Here is a 20,057-nt window from a genome sequence, read left to right as displayed (position 1 = left end):
AACTTAACATCCCGTTTTACTCCCTACATTCGCTCGCTTTAATACCAACTGATGCCTACAAAACACTAACTGTAGACATATTGGCTTTAAGTTGTAAATACGAACTTAGTGATGGTGGTATTTATAACGCAGGAAGGGGGTATATAGGGGCACGTCTAAAGAGCAGGAAGGGGTAGTTATATAGTACTGTAGGGCAAGACAGGAGACCTTTAGCATTTAATATCCAAATATTCAAAAACAGTTATTTCAGCTTTTATTTCAGTTTTTAAATTACCTTTTAGTTCGAGATTAGATTTTAGAATCATGATATTTTAATGCTTTTTATTGGAAACACTTTTGTAAGTAGTAGCGTATGTCTATTATACCTACTTAATACTTTTAATACATTGAGTGGGCTATGGTATGTCTGTCAGTTTTATGAGCGATGCTGTAACACTTGTTTTTCTAGATTTTTGTTAAAAATAGTTTACATCAGTTCATGAAACGAAGCTTTAGTTTATATATTACCTCATATATTGCCGATACCACGGCAGCTTAAACCCGTGGTTCCCAATCTACGGTACGCATACCACATGCTGCGCATAAATGTCTTCCAGGTGGTACGCGAGCAACTCATACGTGTTTAACAAACAACTTGACAGTGAATAATATCAAGAATTTTTGGCTCTTTTTATCTGTTTTTTTTTTTCAAATAAGTGGTGCAAAAAATATGTGTTTACGAAGTGAAAAATGGTACTCGGGTAAAAAAAGGCGGACCACTGGTTGGTTAAGAGTCATTTTGGTTTTAAAATTGCGCATTTTAATTGGCGATTTTAAAGTTTCGGCCTAGAATTTGCGGTTTTTTAAAAAAACGGCTTTAAATTTGCGGCTTCAACTTTTGGGGCTTTAAAATTGCGGCTTTAAATTGTCGGCCATAAATGAAAGTAAACCCCTGTTTACAGGGTGGTATTGTAATAGGATACAAAGTGGGAAATTCACAGCGCTTTAGATAACTGTGCACAGGAAAGGAAAATATGCTGCGCACTTGACACATGAACCCTGGGATCCGAACAGGTGTTGCGTCCCGGTGTGTCGTTTACGGTAAACTTCGGTTTCACTCTCGTTGTGTTTTCGTCAATTTTCGCGCCGGGGTCGATTCGCTACTGAAGTCTTTGAAGTGACCGCACGTAAACAAGGATCTACTATCAAGATGAAAGGAAAAACACCGACAATCGCTGTATCGGGCGCTATCAGCCCAAATCTTACTGACCTAAGCGCGGATTACGGTTTGATCAATTCAAGATAGAGCTGGGAGAATTAAAGCAGCTCCAATAAAAGCAATTATATAAGATTGCGGGCGTGGTATAAGCTTAATAGGGCCGCTTAAGCAAACTTCTTAGTAAAATAATTACGCAGACAATTAAAACAAAGGTTTTGCATTTACCCTTCAAAGAACAACAAAAACAAATTCATTACGTCAAGTTTATTTTCTAAAAATAAAAACGCTACAAAAGAAATTGCGTATCAGCAAAGCGAGGGACTTTTTGTTGTTCTTAATAAACTACTAAAATGTATTGTGAAAACAACAAAGTTTCATAAAAACGGTAAAAAGTTCGTTGGAGGCGATGCGGTTTGGAGTTCGCTTTTATATTTTTAATGAAACCACATTGTTTTCACATATTCTTTAAAATATATACTCCGAATGCGGTAAGGGGGGTAAATTAAATAAAGATATACAGAGAATTAGCAAAAAAGCGACAAATTAATTCAGTTTTAAAAGGTGTGCTGTGGAAAATTATATCGCTTAAAATTGGTAAAAACATCTGTTTTGATGTAAAATTATGGAAAACGATTGGTATAAGTTAATGGGTAATGTGATTACTGGTATGTAGCTTTGAAAGGGGAACGGAAGCGCCAGCCTGGTTGAGCTCGTGTGTAAAAGGGTTGGGCGGTTTAGCGGCCCGAGTGCCGAGGCATATCATTGTGGTGGCGGCGGTGGCTACAACGGTTATGCGGGTATAAGGTTAACTATGATCAAATGTGGTTTGACATTAGAGATGGTTTAGCATTGTAAGTGCGAGGGTGGAATATATGTTTGAGTTGCGGGTTAAGTGAAAGTTGGTTCAGGATATATTGTAAGTTTACAAACTTACAGTTACGAAGTATGTGTGGGCGATGTGGCGAGCTTGAAGTAGGTTGAGAAATTCTGCGGTGTAATTTATAAGTGGTTTGTACTTAGGTATTACTGGAAAGTCAAATTTAGCTGTCAAATTGATAAACAGTTTACGCAAAGAATAATTACTGTTTAATTGCGTTGGATATTGATAGTTTGTGACATATGTAAGTAATTTTATGTTTGTTCTGAGTTATAGATACCACAGTAGGGTTGGGAAAGACGAGACACCTTTTTATTCTATTTTCTGGTCCCATTTATGGTAGTAAACAAAGAACATTCAAAGAATTATAAAACCGTATCCTCACGACTCCCATGGACCAGTGTTAATTGTTTAAAACACGATCAGGATATTTGTATTTTAGGTGCTAAACTGCTAAAGGTGTAGAATCTTCCCCTACCCTACTAATGTATTAGAATTTTGTAGAGTAGTGAATTGAATTGGAATGCGTCAGTTCGGTTTTATTTCGTGTGAAGCAGACACAAAGGTCTCACCGACACCACTGTAACCCCCACTTAACCCAGTTTAAAAACCAAGTCCCTAAACACGTCAAGTATTTTATATAAAGCGGGCGACATAGCGGCTTCAAAGGGTGGGCCTGTACTATACGAGTCAGGTGAACGGAAGAACTGATAGAAAGGTGACAGCGGGTGTATTTTTTCAACAGCGAGTATGTATTTTAAAAAACAATGTATATTACTGTGGGGTAAGATGGATACCTTTAGCGCATAATGTCGTATAATTCATAATCCAGTTTTTTAACAATTAACAACGTTTTAGTTTAGTTTAGGTGGTAAGATGGCAACGATAAAAGATACAATGCTTTCGTTATAATGACGCTGTTTCGGACATAAACAAACCAGCGGATAGTTGAGCTTATTGTACGCTGTATCTCAGTATTGCACAGAGTATAGTTATTCTTGCATTGCAGTGTATGAAGCCTAAGAAAGCGGTTGCTTAGTAAAGTATAGACTACATACATTGTATAGTAAAGTGGGAGAAGATGGGACACCTTTAGTACATAATATCCAAATATCCTGATCATGTTTTAAACAATTAACAGCAGTCTATCGGACTCGTTAGGGTATATTTTTATAATTATTTGAATGTTCTTTGTTTACTACTTAATGGGAAGATAAAATATAGTTAGAAGGTGTCCCATCTTTCCCCGCACTACTGTATCTTAGGCAGCTGTTTCTATATTAAACCATGCAGTTTAAGACCAAGTCAGCCAAAATGTTAAGTCTAAAATCAACAGTGTGCCCCACCTGTTTAAGATTACGGTATTTTAGAATGTGCGAACTTTTTCAGCGCTTTCGAATTATCGCAGGAATTTTATCTTTTTGAACTCGGTCGACTTAGGGTAGGCGTGGTATAGGTCTAGGAAAAAAGGAATTTCGTAAAATATATAAAACCAACGTGAAAAATGTTTAAATGTAATTATATGGGTCAAGAAAGTGTACAAATGTAACTAATGATTTAACAGGATATAACGTTATTTTTGTATCTCTTCGAGTACAAAAGCGAAGATAGGGCTAATTATTTAGCAAAGAGAAGAGAATTTAGCAGCAAAACGACAGTGGTTAAAAACAGTGGTAAAAGAAACAAATAAAAACGTGGCTACTAAACCCACAAACCAGTATAAGTCAACTTAGTTATATTGAGAATAGCTTATACCTAACTCTAGCTTCGTGTACAATATTTCGCCACTTTGAAAACAATATTCCCGCTACGATTTATCTAAACTCTAATGACCCCCGGGGAATGCGGGAAGGGTTTATGACGTCATAGAGAACGCTTCCGGCCAATTACTTGTGATTTTGAAGATACGACGCGATGTAACGCGACTCTACACTTGATCATGATGTTATATCGATACGGTTGGCTGGTTTTGGAAGAAATGTCGATTTTAGATTGTCACGTCACACAGGAAACAAGACCCACTGTTAGCAAACAAATAAACGTAATAAGGCTTCTGTAACGTAATAAAGACCCACGTACTACACAATGCGTGCTATGTGCATATACTTGAACGTGGTCAGTTCTATATTACAATCGAAGATAAACGCCATCGCCACCACGACGCTGCAGCGATCTGCAGAAGTTGTAAACCCATTATGCGTAAATGTTTTTCAACTACTTTGATGTTACCGCGATCGCTTTATTCTCTCTCTTGTTGTTGTTCTCGAATGCCGGTCCCCGCCCCTATTACATCACAAAGCGAGGGATTGTAAATTTATCGTCGATACCGCGTCCTCGCGCTGTAGCAGAACCACACGCGTGTGGCCGAAGGTAACAAGCAATTAGTCTTGTAAGCGTGTTGCTACCACCTGGTAAGTGAACCCGATTGCCGCTAGCCAGTCTTTATACATTAGGCTTGTTTAAAAGACAAAACTGGCCACAAGGTCGTCGGTAGGTTAGCGTTGGTTTGATCCTCATGATGTGTTATTACACCATATCCTAATATCTAATTGCGTGTTTATTTTGTTATGGTCGCCGTAGGGTCGAGTCTTTATTAGCTGTACATGATTCTAAGCGACATGATGTCTCTGGGATGTGAGAAGACGTCAAAGACTCATTGGTGAAAGTGGAAAACGACTTCTCAGGTTACCAGAAGTAACTCGCCGGAGAAAAGGCCAACGTGACTCAAGACTTGAATTTTACATTTGGATATTGGATTTACCGACAGCGCTAATACGGATTTTAAGATGTGTTCGAGAAAACAGCGATGTTTTGCAGTTTTGCTTCTGTTTTTACACATCGGAAGCTCCAACCTCATGCTCGGAAGAGTGAGCGCCGAAGACTCGGATTCGGTAAACGGAACATTAAGAGTTGTTAATGATATTCGGGCTTTAGAGGTCCGACCCGGCAGAACTAAAAGCGAGGTCAGCGGATATGTGTTAATGGGGAGTAAGCTGGTATTGAAAGACACGGTATACAAGGTGATGTATGGCGCACAAAATTTGCTCTTTTTCCAAAACGCTTCATTGAGCATAACGAACACAACCGGTCCGTGGGAAACATCGGACATTTCGGCAAATAATGACGATAACAGGTTGCATCGACGGGCAACAAAATCGTCGAAGAAACGACGCAAAAAGAAAAGGAAGCATTGGCGCTTTAGGAAGCCGAATACTTGGCGAAAAAGCTTTTTTACCCTGAATGAGAGAATGCCAGATCCGCGGCAGTTTTTGTCGAAAAAACTGGTGGCTTTACCTTCTGTACCGTTCCCTCCCAGAGACTCTAGCGCCCTCTTGTGCCCAGTATGGCCAGTGGACCCGAGAATAATTGTAAATTGTTCTAATGGCCGGCGTGTCCGTTCCCGGTGTGCGGTACGGTGTGCTCCTGGGTTCCGAATGGCTGGTGAACATCGTAGCAACAGAAGATGCCGACCCGCAAAGCGAGGCAGGCGCGGGAAGTTGGGCCGCCTATCCCCGCAGGCGCACTGGTCTGGCCGCGATGAAAATTATAAATGCGGTAAGTAAGTTTACGGTGGCGGTTGTGTGTAGATATCACTAGGGTGGTAAACCCCGGATTTTAGTAGGCTAACCCATAATTCCAAAGTCCCACACGCGGTGTGCTTTTTCACACGGCCACCCTCATATAGAGTATCCATGCTGCTTGGGCCGTATAAATAGTAGGGCTGGGGAAGACGGAACACCTTTAGCACATAATATATCCCGATCGTGTTTTAAACAATTAACAACGGTCTATGGGAATAGTAAGTGGGTCAGATAAATAACCAAAATCAAAGATTTAGCAATTAAACGATTCGGTAAATCACGCTCCGGTAAAAACCTACACGAGGAAAAGTATTAATTAAAAGCATGGTTGCTAAACCCAACATACGGTAACTTAAATTGGGCAGAAATAAAAATACCTAATGTACGAAGTAGTTTCAAATATCGCAATCTATGTTTCGTAGAATGTTTGTTTAGAACTTGAGTAAGATGGTGATCGGCATTGCCGTGTTAGGAACTTTAACCAGAACTCTTGAAACAGAAAACAATCCGGCCGCCGTTGCCTAATGATCAAAGCATTATAAAATAATCCGCTTTACTATAGCGCAAAATCATCGCCTTATTCTTGCCCTGCCCTTATTATATTTGGTAAACAATGAATTTCACACGCAGCCACGTCACGTTAAAAGCGATAACATCTAGGTCGCCCAATGACGAATAACCCAACCCTTTAAATATTATGACCCCCAACCCATTTCGTGAAGCTCAGATGAATATCGCGCAAACCGAGCGCAAAAATCGGGGTAGCAGAACGACAACAGACATAATCAATATGAAACCTCTATTATTGTTTGGCCAGCCACGTAAGACGTCCAGATGCTTCGTTTTAATTAAGTTTGTCCCGATCATGAACAGGTGTCTGGGGAAAGCAAATAAGCTTCGACCAGCTAAGTCACTACGCGTAGTGTTGAGAAATATCGGTTTGAATTTTTGATAAATGATTGAATTTATTGAATGTCGGCAACGAAAATAATATGAAAGTTACGTTTAGGGCGACAATTTATGTAGTAGTGTGGGGGGAAGATGGGACCTGTTTTTGTTTTCATTTGTTGGTAAATCAAGAATATTTACAGAAATATAACCGTATATCTCCAGGGCTCTAAAAGAGTGTTGTTAATTGGTAAAAAAACATGATTAGAAAATATGAGATATGATTACGGTATTCATATTGTCTCACAGTATTATACATAACTACCGTAAATCGTCTGCTGTTATAATAAGTGTACAAAACTTGTTCAATAAAAGCCGTGACCATTACCAATACAAATGTTTAGCTTTCTAATCCCTTGTGAAAAATTAACTATTTAAACATATTTTCTGTTTTTAATACTGTTTAAATTCAACACCGCGTAATGTTTCAGTTTCAGCATGCGAGGTCTTAATACCGCCACCTAACGGTACAATAAAGTGCACTCCTTCCAGCGGGAAGGCTTCGACAACACTTACGTCACAGTCGTGTCAACTGGTGTGTGATCATGGGTATGACGTCATCAACGGTGACGTCAGACATTGTCAAAGCGACGGGAGTTGGTCGGGAAGAACTGGATTATGCAGAGGTAAGAACTTTTTTACAGTTTAGAGGGATGGTCGTGGTGATTTGAACTAATTTGCGAATGTTTTTCAGCCAGAATTTTCCATGACCGGCGCACACGACATTCGTTTGTTCGTCATCAATTACTTGATTGTGGTGACGTACACAGCGTTACTACTTATACACGTCATTATGTGACGTATTTGGTGGCGGGAGATACGGTAAGTTATAACTGGCAGTGCGCATGAGGTGTATGATAGTATATGAATGCGCCATATGTGTCTGGTGTATAAGAAGACACCCATGTTATAACTCAACAGTGAGCATGATGTGCATAAATACACCATAATTATCTGTTGTATAAGAAGACACCAATGTTATAACTCGAAAGTGAGCATGCGGCCCATTGCAAATATATAACAAAACCATATCACCCACAGAGCGCAGGGCGTATTCGTATCTACAAATGGGACAACGGCAGTTTCTTAAACGAACCATGGCAGACAATAGAACATCCAGACCCCACAAGTGTCGTAATATTAAACCAAAATGGACAACTCTGGCTTTGGGCTGGCAACCATGAAGTTATTTATTTGTACAGGTAGCTTGTTCTGTGGTAGAGTTTGGGTTCGAACGCGGTTCCTTTAACCCAACGCCGACATTATTTTTGCAACGTTTTATATAACTCAATAAATATTCTTTGTTTGCTATTGAATGGGACGACAAAAAATGAAAACATGTCCCATTTCACCCCTACCTACTATTTCCACGAAAACATTACGGATATTAAACAAAATCATCTTAGAATGAAAATTTACGTGGTTTTTAACCGAAAATTTGTACTTATAAAAATTGTTACCACAATTACTGCTGTAAGATATAACTGTTTTAACCTCAAAACAAGAAGACACGATTTACTGCTGAGTGAAGTTACTAATTGGTGACTGTGCGCTTTAATTATTTGATAACCAACACCTAAAACTTATGAAACGGTTAATTAAGTAATTAAACCTCGTTAATTGGGTGATTTGATGGGTATGATTCGATCGATATGACGTCACAATCACCACAGTGTGGTCATAAACCGACACATGACGTGTGAGAAAACAAAACTGAGGTTTTACATTAATTGTTACCCAGCCAAATTAGGCAAAAATGGCGACGTTGACGCGAAAACGAAAACAGCTTATCGGTCAAACGTATGTTTTTGCTACTCTGACATATAATAGGCGACAATTCCCACGAAAGCCACAAAATTAAAGCAGTGAACTCAAAGTCACAAGTTTTAGGCTGCAAATTTATTGGTTCTAATTCAAAGCTATAAATTTAACTGTTAACTCAATGCGAAAATTTAAAAGTAGTAAGTTTTCTATTAGTTTTATGTTTGGAGGCCCGTGGCCTATTTAATACATTGTATTTGGTAGACCATAAGACCCCTGTAGGTCTAAGGTTCCTAGAGCGGGTAGAATAATAGACAATTACAACAATGATTTATTATTCCAGATCGAACAACGATGGGCGTTTCGTATTTTCTCACACTTCGAAAGCGATTAATATGACGTCAGAATCGGGTAGCGGTCACAGCGATTTAAACGTCATCGATTTGAAAGAAATGAATGGACAAATATATCGGTGTAAGGGACAGAACAGACCGGGAAGATCAATCGTAGTCGTGCAAAAGCTTGAAGCTATACCAGGTATTGTGGGAATGAATTTAACTAATTTATCCTCGCATGACGGGGCAACGACAGTTTTTATAACACGGGTGTTCTGTTTCATACACCTCGTGCTACTTATAAGTTACCACGTATGTTGCTTATTTATCCTCGCATGGCGGCGCAACAACAGTCTTTATAACACGGGTGTTCTGTTTCATACACCCCGTGCCCGCTTAACGAGTTACCGCATGTGTTGGTTGGGTACTGAGGGGTGTTTACTACCTTATGGGACAAGAAAATAGAATAAAAAGGTGTCCTATCTTTCCCACTATACTATATAATCTGCAAAATCTTATATAACCTTCATTTTTGATCCACGCAGGGGGTAAAGAGGTTTACAAGCGAGTTATGCGACGTAAGATGAGAGACGGAGAAAAAGTGTTTCAGTGTTCGATGTTTGTTACTGACAATCGTATCGCTACTATTGTGACGTTAAATCGAGCCGACGGTCGCGGAAGAATTGTAATTGGACGCGCTAACAGGGGGCGCATGGAGTACATGGACGTTCTGAATAAAAGAGACCTCAGAAAAGTATCAGGGTCGACAAGTTTCGAAATATCAGGGGACCAGTACATTGTTGTCGCTCAGTCAGCCGCACGTGGGCGCTGTTTCGTATATAAAAGACTCCGGACACAACCCGGCGATTAAAACCTATGACGTCAAAATGTGATTACCGTTAATACGTCCCGATGACGTCATCAAACATGAGCATCCTCGTGTTTTGTACAGCGCCCACACGTAAGAAGCCAAACCCTCTACCTCCAATAACCAGGGACTCCTAAATTAAACATGATTGCCACACTTTCCACCTCACTTGATTAACTAAAGCCTCGTCATTGGTGATATTTTCCAGTTCAATTTTGTTGCTTTTTGTTTTTAAATTATTTTTGTACATTTTTTGCGTTTTGAATGAAACATTTAAAATATTTATTGGTTGTTTTATTTGTTTAGCTCACTTGTGGTGGAAAGTTTATAGGTCTTAGTTATGGGTCCCATTCTATGTGGGTGAGGTTCTACAGCATGGTATAACATGGGAGAACAGAGTTGACTTATTAGTTAGTGGTCTCACACTACACGGCGCCAGTGGTTAGCGCGCCTGAACCCATTACCTATGGGTTACAGGCTCGACGCTACCATTGTGGGCGTATGTGTCTTTGGGCAAGAGACTTAACGGCAATTGCTCCAACCCAGTGGTCACTAATGGGTTGTCCAAATTATCTAAATAATCACCCACTAAGTAACATACATGGTAACTCGTAAGCTGGCACGAGGTGTTAAACCCGTGTTATAACGACTGCGTTTTTCGGCCATGCGAGGATAAAGTAAGTTACATTCATTCACTCATATATTCAAACACATTTTTTTTTAAAGATTTTAAGCTTGATTTGTCTAACTTCATAAGCAATCATTGATAAGATTTAGGTTGCAGTCGGCCCCTTCCCCTAAATAGTCGCAGCCTCAGACGGCACAACTACACACAGTTTAAGACATTTTGAGGCTGATTTTTAACCTTACAGGCAACAACTTAAACACCTTGCATAGTTGCATACAAAGGTAATAAATATTAAATATGGGGCACATAAGTTAAAAGGATATCTTTTTTGTAACTGTCACCACCAACACTATCTTTCAACATTGATGGTGCAAGTTTAAAGACAGACCTAAGTGTTAAGTTCAAGTTAAAACCAAAATCCTGAATATTTCTTTCGATTTTTAATTGAAATTCAAACAGTGCACATCAAGTCATGATAATGAAGAAACATTTAAGTTCTATTAGCTCTTTAACCCCACCTGGCGGTCGGATAAATTAAACAACATAAAGGCATGCAAAATGATATAAGAGCAAGTGGTTGTGTAGAAATATTAAATAGATATATTATGTATGTATTTGTGTATGTGTAAACATCAATACCAATGCGTGCTCAATAAGTAACAAAAAAATAGAGACCGTCAGGTTACAGATAAGTGTCTTGTGGTTGTATGATAACTATGCGATAAATGTTACATATTGTGCAACTAACTTAACAAATACGTAGGGAAGCTCTGTTCATTTGTATAAACACCCAACACATAGGTTAAACAAAATGTAGAACAAAAACAGGTGCAAACACGAAAAAGCAATATGTGAATACATAGAAGATATGACTGCTTGAACATAGAGTGTATTACTACATAATGTAGAAGTATAATACAATCCATTCACTACTTACAAAAAAATATTGAAATAGTAACTTGTATGAGCAATTTTTAATGGGTCCTAAACCTTTGAAAACGCACCCTTTGGTAAGACATACAAAACAGCACTCAGCTTTTTACTCGTGAAAAATGTTTAGTTATAGATTAAGTTGTTTCTAATTTGTATAACCCTTATGAAATGTACATGCTCTCAATGGTACTTTTAGCTTAAGTTCAAAGACCTCTTGCTTAGTCGGTTGAATAATAAGGTGCTGTGTTTCCCATGTAGTACTGTTAACCAACAGTTAAATCTGACATCTCATTCCATTCATTTGTCTCTACATTTGAAGAAATCAACTTAAATAAATAACCTCAAATCTTTCATGCAAATTTTACTTCAATGACCTTAGAAAATCAAGCAGAGTTTTATGAAACAAAGGTGTATCATCTAGATAACATGGGTGCCCTGCTTTTGGTATCATCACAACTCTACTGTTTGGAATTGCTGACAAAACTTTGTTTTTCTCCAACGTGCCAACGTCGTTCTCACCATAGATGATCAGAGTTGAAACATTTGATTTTTTGAAATCTTGATCGGAAAATGTAGAATCCATCACGGGAGCAATTGGGACGTAACCGCTCAATTCATTAGGGTGTAATATGAAATGCGGGATGGAATATCTGCCACTCATAGATGGGCTGATAACAACAGGTTTTTCAATTCCAAGAGTCTTTATTAAACTGCTCAAAAACCCATTTCTGTCAGTTATGGGAGTTTTAGAAGATTTCCCAAGCCCAGGTAAATCAACAGCAACAGGGAAATAGTTTTGTTTCAATAAAAATTGAAGCGTTCCGATTCTTTGCCAAGTTTCTGATGAAAACGCAGCACCGTGCAGAAGCAGAACTGAAAGCAAGACTTTTCCTTTTAATTCAGGGAAAACAGCATAAACATTTGCACCCCCAACAGTGACATATTTCTCTGCAAATCCAATTCGTTTAAGTGATTCAGATCTTTGATCATCAACATTTTGTTCCTTTACAAATTCCAACACATTGGGATTCTTTCTTCCTCCCCTGCTTTTATCTTCACCAAAATATGGTTCTGACACAAAATAAATAATTGAGAATATCTGCGCACTATACTACACATATGTAACTTTTAATAAGCATTAGCCTACAGTTCAAACCATATATCTAGCTCGGGACTTCACTATTTATGTAGCACATGATATAAATGATATTGTTTATAATTTTAAATAATAGCCTATAGAACGAAAACCAATAAAATAAAGCCTAACTAACATATAAAACTCTTACTGTCTGATCAAATATGGTTAATACAACACAAACTAAATTAACCGGCCATGTTACAACATCCAACCATTTAGAACAGCATGGAATGTTTATCTAGTTTGTATAAATACAGCTCCATTTAGGCATAATGCATTGCATACTCCGAGCTTGGTTTTAGACTTTTACAAAACAAGAGTTGGCACCGATTAAAAAAAATAAACAGTCCAAAAAATCCTTTATATGAATTATTAGCTTTACACAACTTAGTTCACAGCAAAACAACATGTTGGTTATTTATTATTAGTGTTAACAAACCCACACCAATCATATATTAAAAGTTAAAGCTAGATGGAGCAATAATAATAGTTAGTACAAGCCTTTATATAAGGAGTTATAGAAAAAAACTTGTATTGCATATAATCTAATTCCGACACCTATTTACTTGTAACATGGTATCTTTTGAGTTTGCAAGCAAAAATAGTGCATTTAAGATAAACGGGACACAAAATATAACAGGGTAATTAGTTCGGCAAATTCGTAATTAAAAGTCAATAATATAATTCTGTATCCCTATTTTTCGTGTAAAAAAGATACGTTACTTTATATACATGATCAGCTAATACACACAACATACCTCTTTCTTCTGTGTTCCAATCTGGATAGAACGAAATAATCAGGAACAAACTTGCCACGAAGAGAATAGCAGCGATAAATATCAATCGGCGAGTCATTTTATCAAAACAAACACACGCGATTATTAAATGTTTTGAAACTTTAACAGTAAGGGGTTAGGGTATTTATGTGTCAATCTGAAACACTGACAAGTGACAGTTGATTAGTTCTAAGTAAACTTACCTCTAAATAATAATCTTTAGATACATTTAAAAATAATACATATCACTTGAAATAAATCAACTAATCTGTAATTTACATATCATTGTTTTAATGCTATTTTAACTCTCTGACTGTGACAGAATTAACTTCTTAGCAAGTTTAATTACTATATAATTGCTATTTATATTTATATCTTTTATACACTCACCCTTACCACAGCTTTGCAGTTATTTTGTAATATTCTTGCAGTTATTTTGTTTTCTATCTTTTACACCATAAACACTTTTACACATTCTCTTGGATACTGTGACTGTTAAAAAAGCACACAAATTATTTTTTTTCACCCACTTTAATGCATTTCATCCACTAATATTTTGTACCCTGATAAGTATTTGGTGCAACATGTGTAGGTTAAGACGGGGACAAATTTTGATACTTTTCAAACACTAAAATTTACACAAAAGGCAAAGTAGAAGTGAAATTTTGATTAACGAACATTGGCCAGAAGTTTAAAAAACAACACAAAAATGCTTTAAAATAAAACTGGTTTTGCCGATTTGTAAAAAACACAGCCTAGTAGCTTCTACAGGGATTTTGTAAGGCAACAAAAACACACATAGTTAAGATTATTGAAACAAAATTAGAAAACATGTTGAAATTGCAACACTATTGGAGGTATGAAAAACTAGTGCATTCAAAATTGCTGTATCTTCAACATGCTTATAATTGGTACAACACAGGATTAAGCCACTACACTATGGTTATAAGGGTGCTTGATATAATTATGCTATTTACAGAAACTTTAATAGTCAAACTTTTGCTTTTTTTAAATTTCGTCTTAATGTATGCCCAATAAAAAAGGTAATTTAAAAATTATTTTGGTTATTTACTTAAAAAATAAATGGTTTTGTCGGAACAGAAATACAAATTTAATTAGTTACAATTCACAGATATAGGTCTACCAATTTTGCAGCACAACTTAACATTACAAAAGATTTGGTAAAAACAGAATCAAAATGTTTAAAACAATTATGCTAAATTTGGAAATTCTTGAATATCATATACTGATTATATGTTCTTATACTATTTTTTGTTAACTTTTTAGGTATTCTATACTTAAAAATTTCAGGTACCACAATAATATCATAACTTGCTTGGTAGGAAAATAATTGAAATGTTGTAAAGGAAGTTTGGAAATTCTTGTATATTATATACTGATTAAAGATTCCTATATTACTTTTTTAACTTTTTAGGTATTCTATAACTACTTTCAGGTACAACATTAATACAATAACTTGACATTATAAATTGTTTGAGAGAAACAGAATTGAAATGTTGTGAAATAATATTTGGAAATTCTTGCTGAATTCGGATATTCTTGAATATTATATACTGATTAAAGATTCATGTACTATTTTTAACTTTTTAGTATCTATTATCCAATAAACCATTTTTTGAGGTAAAAGAATTTATACCTATTTTAAAAATTCAAGACAAGATTCATTTAATTTTTCGGAACAGGTTGCTCCATTTCTTTCCACATGATTTTCACAAACACATCCTTTCCTTTGATCATCTTCGCCATGAAATCTCCCATCACGCTGTTGCCGCGAACGCAAACACCACCGTCACGCCCAACTGGGATTGCCATCATAAAGGCATCTAAAATTTGAATTTAAAATATGAAAACATAACATAACATTAAGACACATTAATTCAACTCATTTTAAATGTAAAAGGTTTTTTTGGCTAAAACATGCATGGAATTTGAATAAAAACATGAAAACATTACATAACAAACATTAACACAAATAAACTAATTTAAAAAGTTAAAGTTCACCCAAGATAAAATGTGTGTGGAAGCTTATAAGTAATTCATACTTTGTTTAAATACCGTTAATATTTTGTTCATACACCATTTATGGAATTCAAGACATACAACAAGTGTTCTAGGTCATACACCTTATACCTACTCAGTGGCACAGCCAGAAAAAAAAGTAATGGGGGGATGGTTTAATCCAAAAATTGTTTTCAATTTTTTGTTTTAATTTTTTTGGGGAGGGGTTTAAAAGAGGGGGGTGGTCGCGACCCCGTGTCACTGTGCCTACTTTTAAAATTCCCCTCATCTAACTTTTTAAGTAAATGTTCTGACAACCGTAATAAATACCTGGTTTGTAAGGGGTTAGTGGTTTTCCTTTTCCCATGTTGATCAGATTTTCATAAGTATGGCTTCCTTGTGCTTGAGCCTCCAAAGCAAGCTTAACAACCTGTAAGTATAAATATATATCAACTTGAAACACCCACCGTTTCATTTATTTAAATTAGTGTGTTCTGCTGCTATTGCTGTCAAATTTCAGGTTTAATATTTTATTTAAAAACTGATCTTTGGCCACAAAATAAAACAAATTTTATTCCAAGCAAACTAAAGTCTTTACAAACAAGTAAAAGTTATATTTTATTCTTATATTCAAAGAAATAAATACAAATTATGTTCTTACATCGAAATCATTTGCATCTCCAATAGCAAAGACATCGTTAACACCTTCTACTTGCAAATATTCGTTCACCTTTAGTTGACCTTTCTGGTTCATTGACTTTGCTGAAAATTTAAAAGAATTAATATTATTTCTATGAGAGAAAAGAACAATTTAAAAATTTTAATTTAATAAGTTTAAAAGGTAACCAAAATTAAAACTTATATCAAGTTTTTGCGTATATATTTTTCGAACACGCTAATTTGGCCTTAAAGTGAAGGTAAGCCTAATTACAAACAAGCTAACAAAATGTATATTTCTTTTTGAGGTGGCAATTTTATTTTAATATTATTCTAGAACTATAAATCTGAGGTCCGATACTAAACTGTCCACTCTTTGTATAAATAACACAGCATGCATAATATTAAACCATTGTTGCCCGATACCAATGTTTGCTTAAATATTTGAGTTTGGTTGGTTGCTAAACCAAGGATAATGGACAGTAAGATAAGCCTGAGATAAACACACAATAGTGAATAAAAATAGGTTGGAAAATGTGGTCAAGAATCTTGTTATATAGGTTTGCAAAAAAGGTCCATATTTCACTGTGGCTTATTAAAGTCTGTATTAGAGTATATGTGCCGCAAATACTCACCGTGACATTTTGGGAGAATGTGATGGCACTACCATAAGCTGTAAACTGGTCGTTTAATAGTTTATTTACACACCTAATGACAAATCTTAAAAGATTCTGTTAACTTCAAAAAGGTTTTAAACTGATTTAGAACAAAATGGAAAAGCAAGAAATTAGTTATACCCAGTAACTTGCATATTCTATTCCATTAACATTTCAGCAGATTTACCCTAAAGCCTTATTCACACAAGACATATTTGACCTTGCATTATTATGAATATGATATATCTCATATGTGATATAATATGACATAGGGTTTTCTCATATATGATACATCTCACTCACACAATGATGGAGAAGTGGCATAAGCATCCGTAATATTGGATGATCCAAAACATGGGATCACAAGATCAGCATCCAGCTTCTTCCCGGAGGATAATTCAACCTCCAGTCCTTCCGATGTTTTGTTGACGGGAAGATTGTCCAGGTTGGTCACCTTTTCACCTGGAAAAGAAATCATGTTAGTAAAATGGATGATACAGTAAGGTGGGGGAAGATGGGACACATTTAGTGCCAGAATATCTAAATATCCTGATTGTGTTTTATACAATTAACAACGGTCTTTGGAAGTCGCAAGGATACGGAATTATACTTTAATTTTCTTTGTTTACTACCAAATGTGACTAGTAAATAGAATAATAAGGTGTCCCATCTTCCCCCACCCTACTATACAATGGAATGAACTATGGGGGAAGGGGTTAGTGCATTTGTCTGTGTAGCCAGATTGTCATGTTGACCCTTTACGCTGCTACCATTGTTGGCGTATGTGTCCTTGGTTGGGCAAGACACGCCGTCATGTAAAGATAAATAAGTTGCATTCAAGCAACCACACGCATTTGCACAATCAGTCCTCACCCAACACTCGCTCAATTTTCTTTTCATCCAGTTTATCTTTTATCTTATCTTGAGCTTTTTGTGAAAGCTTTGGACTGATCAAAACATCGGAGTTGTGGACCACAGTCACCTACAAATATTAATAAGATTACTATGTGCTAACCAGTAGCTACTTATCCTTATAACCATGAGCTATTTTTGGTCTCTGTTTTTTGTTTTGATATTATGTAAGGATTCTTTACCCGTACCAAAAACTTATATAGTTAAAATTATTTCTGTGTTATTTATCCACAAAGTTGCCAAAACTACAATGTGAGCAATGGTTTAAATAAAAATATAAGTTAAAATCAATGGTTGTCACTTGTCAGTTGTCACTCCCACGCTCATTGACGTGACTATATGCTATACCATAACCAGATCTTCATTATTGTAAATATGTTCAAATTATTCTAAAATCCACATGGATTTCTCAGTCATGCAAAGAATTAAATTGACACGACTATAACCAGACATTAATTATTGTTAACTTCACACTGGTTGAAACCTTTTTAGTCCCAGGGTAGTCTCCAACAATTTCTCCAGCCATCTCCACCCCCACAGCGCCCCCGCCCACGATCACGATGTTCGACGCAGATTTCACCTCCGTGGCTAAATTCTCATAGAGATCTTGTAACTGCTTGGTGGATAAGTCATGCCGGCATTTACCAGGAAATGGTCCCGTAGTCCCAGTTGCGATGACAAGTTGGGTATATGGGATCGGAGCCTGTGATTCGGAAACTTAACAGTTAAAAAAACTTGGAATAAAACTACACAGGGTAAAATACATAATAACAGTGTGGACGGGGGCATGTAAATTCCCAAACTCTTTTTTTAACATGACAAAAAACAATTTAAAGTTTAAAACAATGTAATGAAATAAACAACGTTTGTTAGCAAACTGTAAAACATTTGTCATAAATGCATTTTGAAGATTATTTCCAAGTAAATAAGAGGACGTACCATTCTGCTGTCAATCGTCACATTCTTGTTATCAGTGTCGATTGACGTAACCCTCCCCTGCACAAAGTGTTCACCAAATATTGGTTTGTACGGGATGAAAGTTTTATTTGCGAACCCAGACTCAACTGCAGCTCTGTTAACAAATTGAACAATTTAGTACAGAATGTAAAAAACATATTTTTGATGCAAGCGATTTTTCATTCCTTTTTACTGGAAATTAATTTATTTAAAATACTAAACTGGCAATAATCAGTGGACCCCAACAATTATGAATTCATTATACTTGTATTTTCACCCTTTTTTTTTCTAAGTACGAATGTAAGTACTCGCACTTGTTTTTGACTTGTCTGTCTTTCAACAACACAAATATTCACTCACCTTAATGCTGCCATGTTATGATGCATAGAACCTTTAGGATCAATCAGTGTGAAGTTACCACGCCCCTTAAGGTTCTTAGCCACTCGTATCCCTCCATACCCTCCACCCACTATCACTATCTGCTGGTCGGGTGATAATACTTTGCTAGGGAAGAATAATTTGTTAAACTTGATTGAACTAAAGAGGTGCCCAGATGCTATTCGTTAGTAAATGCATTATAAGCAAATTAAGCATAGAAGTCTGTACAAACGTAAATGTCCGTTTTTACTAGTGATTAATCTAATAAAAGTTTGGCATTTGTAAGATTTGTTGTTTCATATTGGTTAGCACAAGTAACACTCCAGTCCCTTTAATTAGTGTATGTCCGCTATGTCCACTATGTAGTGAATATTGCGGACATAGCGAACTGGACTAATTAAAGGGACCTATAACACTTCAGTTAATTTATAGGACTGTCAAGTTATGAAAAAAATATATTGAATGTATAAGTAAAATGACTTTAAAAATCAATTTGTTTCAATTCATGATGTAGTAAAAGCTAAATAACTCATGCAAAGTTAAGTGGAAAGCAAAGTATTTAATCAATTTACCTGTGGTCGGCAAAATATTTGTAGCCATAAACCACGGCTCCACCAGCCAACGCATAACCTAAATACTTTGACATTTTGTATCTACGAAGATAACTGAAAAAATGAACAACAATCATTTATAAGAAAAAGTGAAAATAAACAATAATAATATGTTTGCAGCATTTGAAAGGAGAGACCATATACTTAATAGTGAAAGTTTATGGAAAACATGACATTGAGAAAAAATTTTAAACCTTTTACACGTCACATTATTAATGAAAAACACAGTTCATAAAATATGCGACCATTTTTATGCAGATTTTTTGCATTTCCACAGTTTTCCATAAGTTACACCAAATTCAAATGGTTTTGGTTCATTTACAGTTATTTCTTGTCTTTTATCGATCTTATTTTCCTATCTTCCACAAACAACACTTTAGCTTGAACAGCTTTATCGTATCGAAGTAAAACAGCTTTCGGTCCAACTCTTGGACGAATCCAGTTGATTGAGTTATTGGTGCCAGCCATTGAAACACATCTGACAAGAATTCTTGCCGATTTCTTGTTGAACAACGCCCTATTTAAATGCATACCGATATTATAAATGATGTAAGCGATGTACACGTTATTCTACGGTGATCAATAATGGCGTAATGTTTTTGTTAAATAAGATCTCTATTGTGATCGCAAAAAAGAATACTCTATAAAGGGAGAACCCCCTTTAAAAGCTATTGTTTTTTCACATGAGCTAATATATTTTTTACAAATTTAGGTAAATAAACGTTATATACGTTTGGTTTATAGACATACTTTTTTATTTTGAATTACAGCACATTATTTTTGCTGAACTAAAAAGAACTTTTACTTGCGTGCCCAATTCATAA

General features: G+C 36.1%; 3 protein-coding genes and 1 long non-coding RNA gene across 4 annotated transcripts; 1 reads left to right on the top strand and 3 right to left on the bottom strand.

Moving 5' to 3' along the window:
* Positions 1–2,790: 2,790 nt before the first annotated feature.
* Positions 2,791–3,539, bottom strand: LOC149734380 (uncharacterized). Its single transcript, XR_016385365.1, has 2 exons — positions 3,422–3,539; positions 2,791–3,094 (listed from the first exon to the last, which is right to left on the bottom strand). It is a non-coding gene; the product is annotated as an uncharacterized LOC149734380 (long non-coding RNA).
* A 1,123-nt stretch (positions 3,540–4,662) lies between these two features.
* Positions 4,663–9,853, top strand: LOC149734379 (uncharacterized). Its single transcript, XM_089881725.1, has 6 exons — positions 4,663–5,630; positions 7,036–7,230; positions 7,299–7,426; positions 7,646–7,806; positions 8,709–8,902; positions 9,246–9,853. The coding sequence occupies exons 1-6, from the start codon at positions 4,862–4,864 to the stop codon at positions 9,569–9,571; spliced, it is 1,773 nt and encodes a 590-aa protein (XP_089737851.1). The 5' UTR covers positions 4,663–4,861; the 3' UTR covers positions 9,572–9,853.
* A 1,105-nt stretch (positions 9,854–10,958) lies between these two features.
* On the bottom strand, positions 10,959–13,198 carry LOC149734378 (putative protein-lysine deacylase ABHD14B). The gene is made up of 2 exons (XM_089881732.1): positions 13,026–13,198; positions 10,959–12,200 (listed from the first exon to the last, which is right to left on the bottom strand). The coding sequence occupies exons 1-2, from the start codon at positions 13,120–13,122 to the stop codon at positions 11,491–11,493; spliced, it is 807 nt and encodes a 268-aa protein (XP_089737858.1). The 5' UTR covers positions 13,123–13,198; the 3' UTR covers positions 10,959–11,490.
* Positions 13,199–13,555: 357 nt separating this feature from the next.
* On the bottom strand, positions 13,556–19,807 carry LOC149734377 (ferroptosis suppressor protein 1-like). The gene is made up of 9 exons (XM_089881727.1): positions 19,195–19,807; positions 18,605–18,748; positions 18,227–18,359; positions 17,772–17,990; positions 17,249–17,357; positions 16,679–16,837; positions 15,724–15,824; positions 15,393–15,492; positions 13,556–14,887 (listed from the first exon to the last, which is right to left on the bottom strand). Exons 1-9 carry the CDS (start codon positions 19,308–19,310, stop codon positions 14,730–14,732), a joined length of 1,239 nt encoding a protein of 412 aa, XP_089737853.1. The 5' UTR covers positions 19,311–19,807; the 3' UTR covers positions 13,556–14,729.
* Positions 19,808–20,057: the final 250 nt, after the last annotated feature.

Source organism: Ciona robusta, chromosome 7 (genome assembly GCF_009617815.1).
Source record: "Ciona robusta chromosome 7, ASM961781v2".
NCBI classification, from domain to species: Eukaryota; Metazoa; Chordata; class Ascidiacea; order Phlebobranchia; family Cionidae; genus Ciona; species Ciona robusta.
The sequence above is the reverse complement of the archived record's forward strand: the minus strand, read 5'-3'. Positions and strand labels throughout refer to the sequence as shown.

Coding starts and splice junctions, on each gene's coding strand:
- LOC149734379 (XM_089881725.1), top strand. CDS start 4,862: ATGTGTTCGAGAAAACAGCGATGTTTTGCAGTTTTGCTTCTGTTTTTA. Junction 7,231..7,298: donor AAGAACTGGATTATGCAGAG/GTAAGAACTTTT, acceptor AATGTTTTTCAG/CCAGAATTTTCCATGACCGG. Junction 7,807..8,708: donor GAAGTTATTTATTTGTACAG/GTAGCTTGTTCT, acceptor TTATTATTCCAG/ATCGAACAACGATGGGCGTT.
- LOC149734378 (XM_089881732.1), bottom strand. CDS start 13,122: ATGACTCGCCGATTGATATTTATCGCTGCTATTCTCTTCGTGGCAAGT. Junction 12,201..13,025: donor TTGGAACACAGAAGAAAGAG/GTATGTTGTGTG, acceptor ATTTTGTGTCAG/AACCATATTTTGGTGAAGAT.
- LOC149734377 (XM_089881727.1), bottom strand. CDS start 19,310: ATGATTGTTGTTCATTTTTTCAGTTATCTTCGTAGATACAAAATGTCA. Junction 18,749..19,194: donor AAATATTTTGCCGACCACAG/GTAAATTGATTA, acceptor ATTCTTCCCTAG/CAAAGTATTATCACCCGACC. Junction 15,825..16,678: donor TGCCACTTCTCCATCATTGT/GTGAGTGAGATG, acceptor TTAAATTTTCAG/CAAAGTCAATGAACCAGAAA.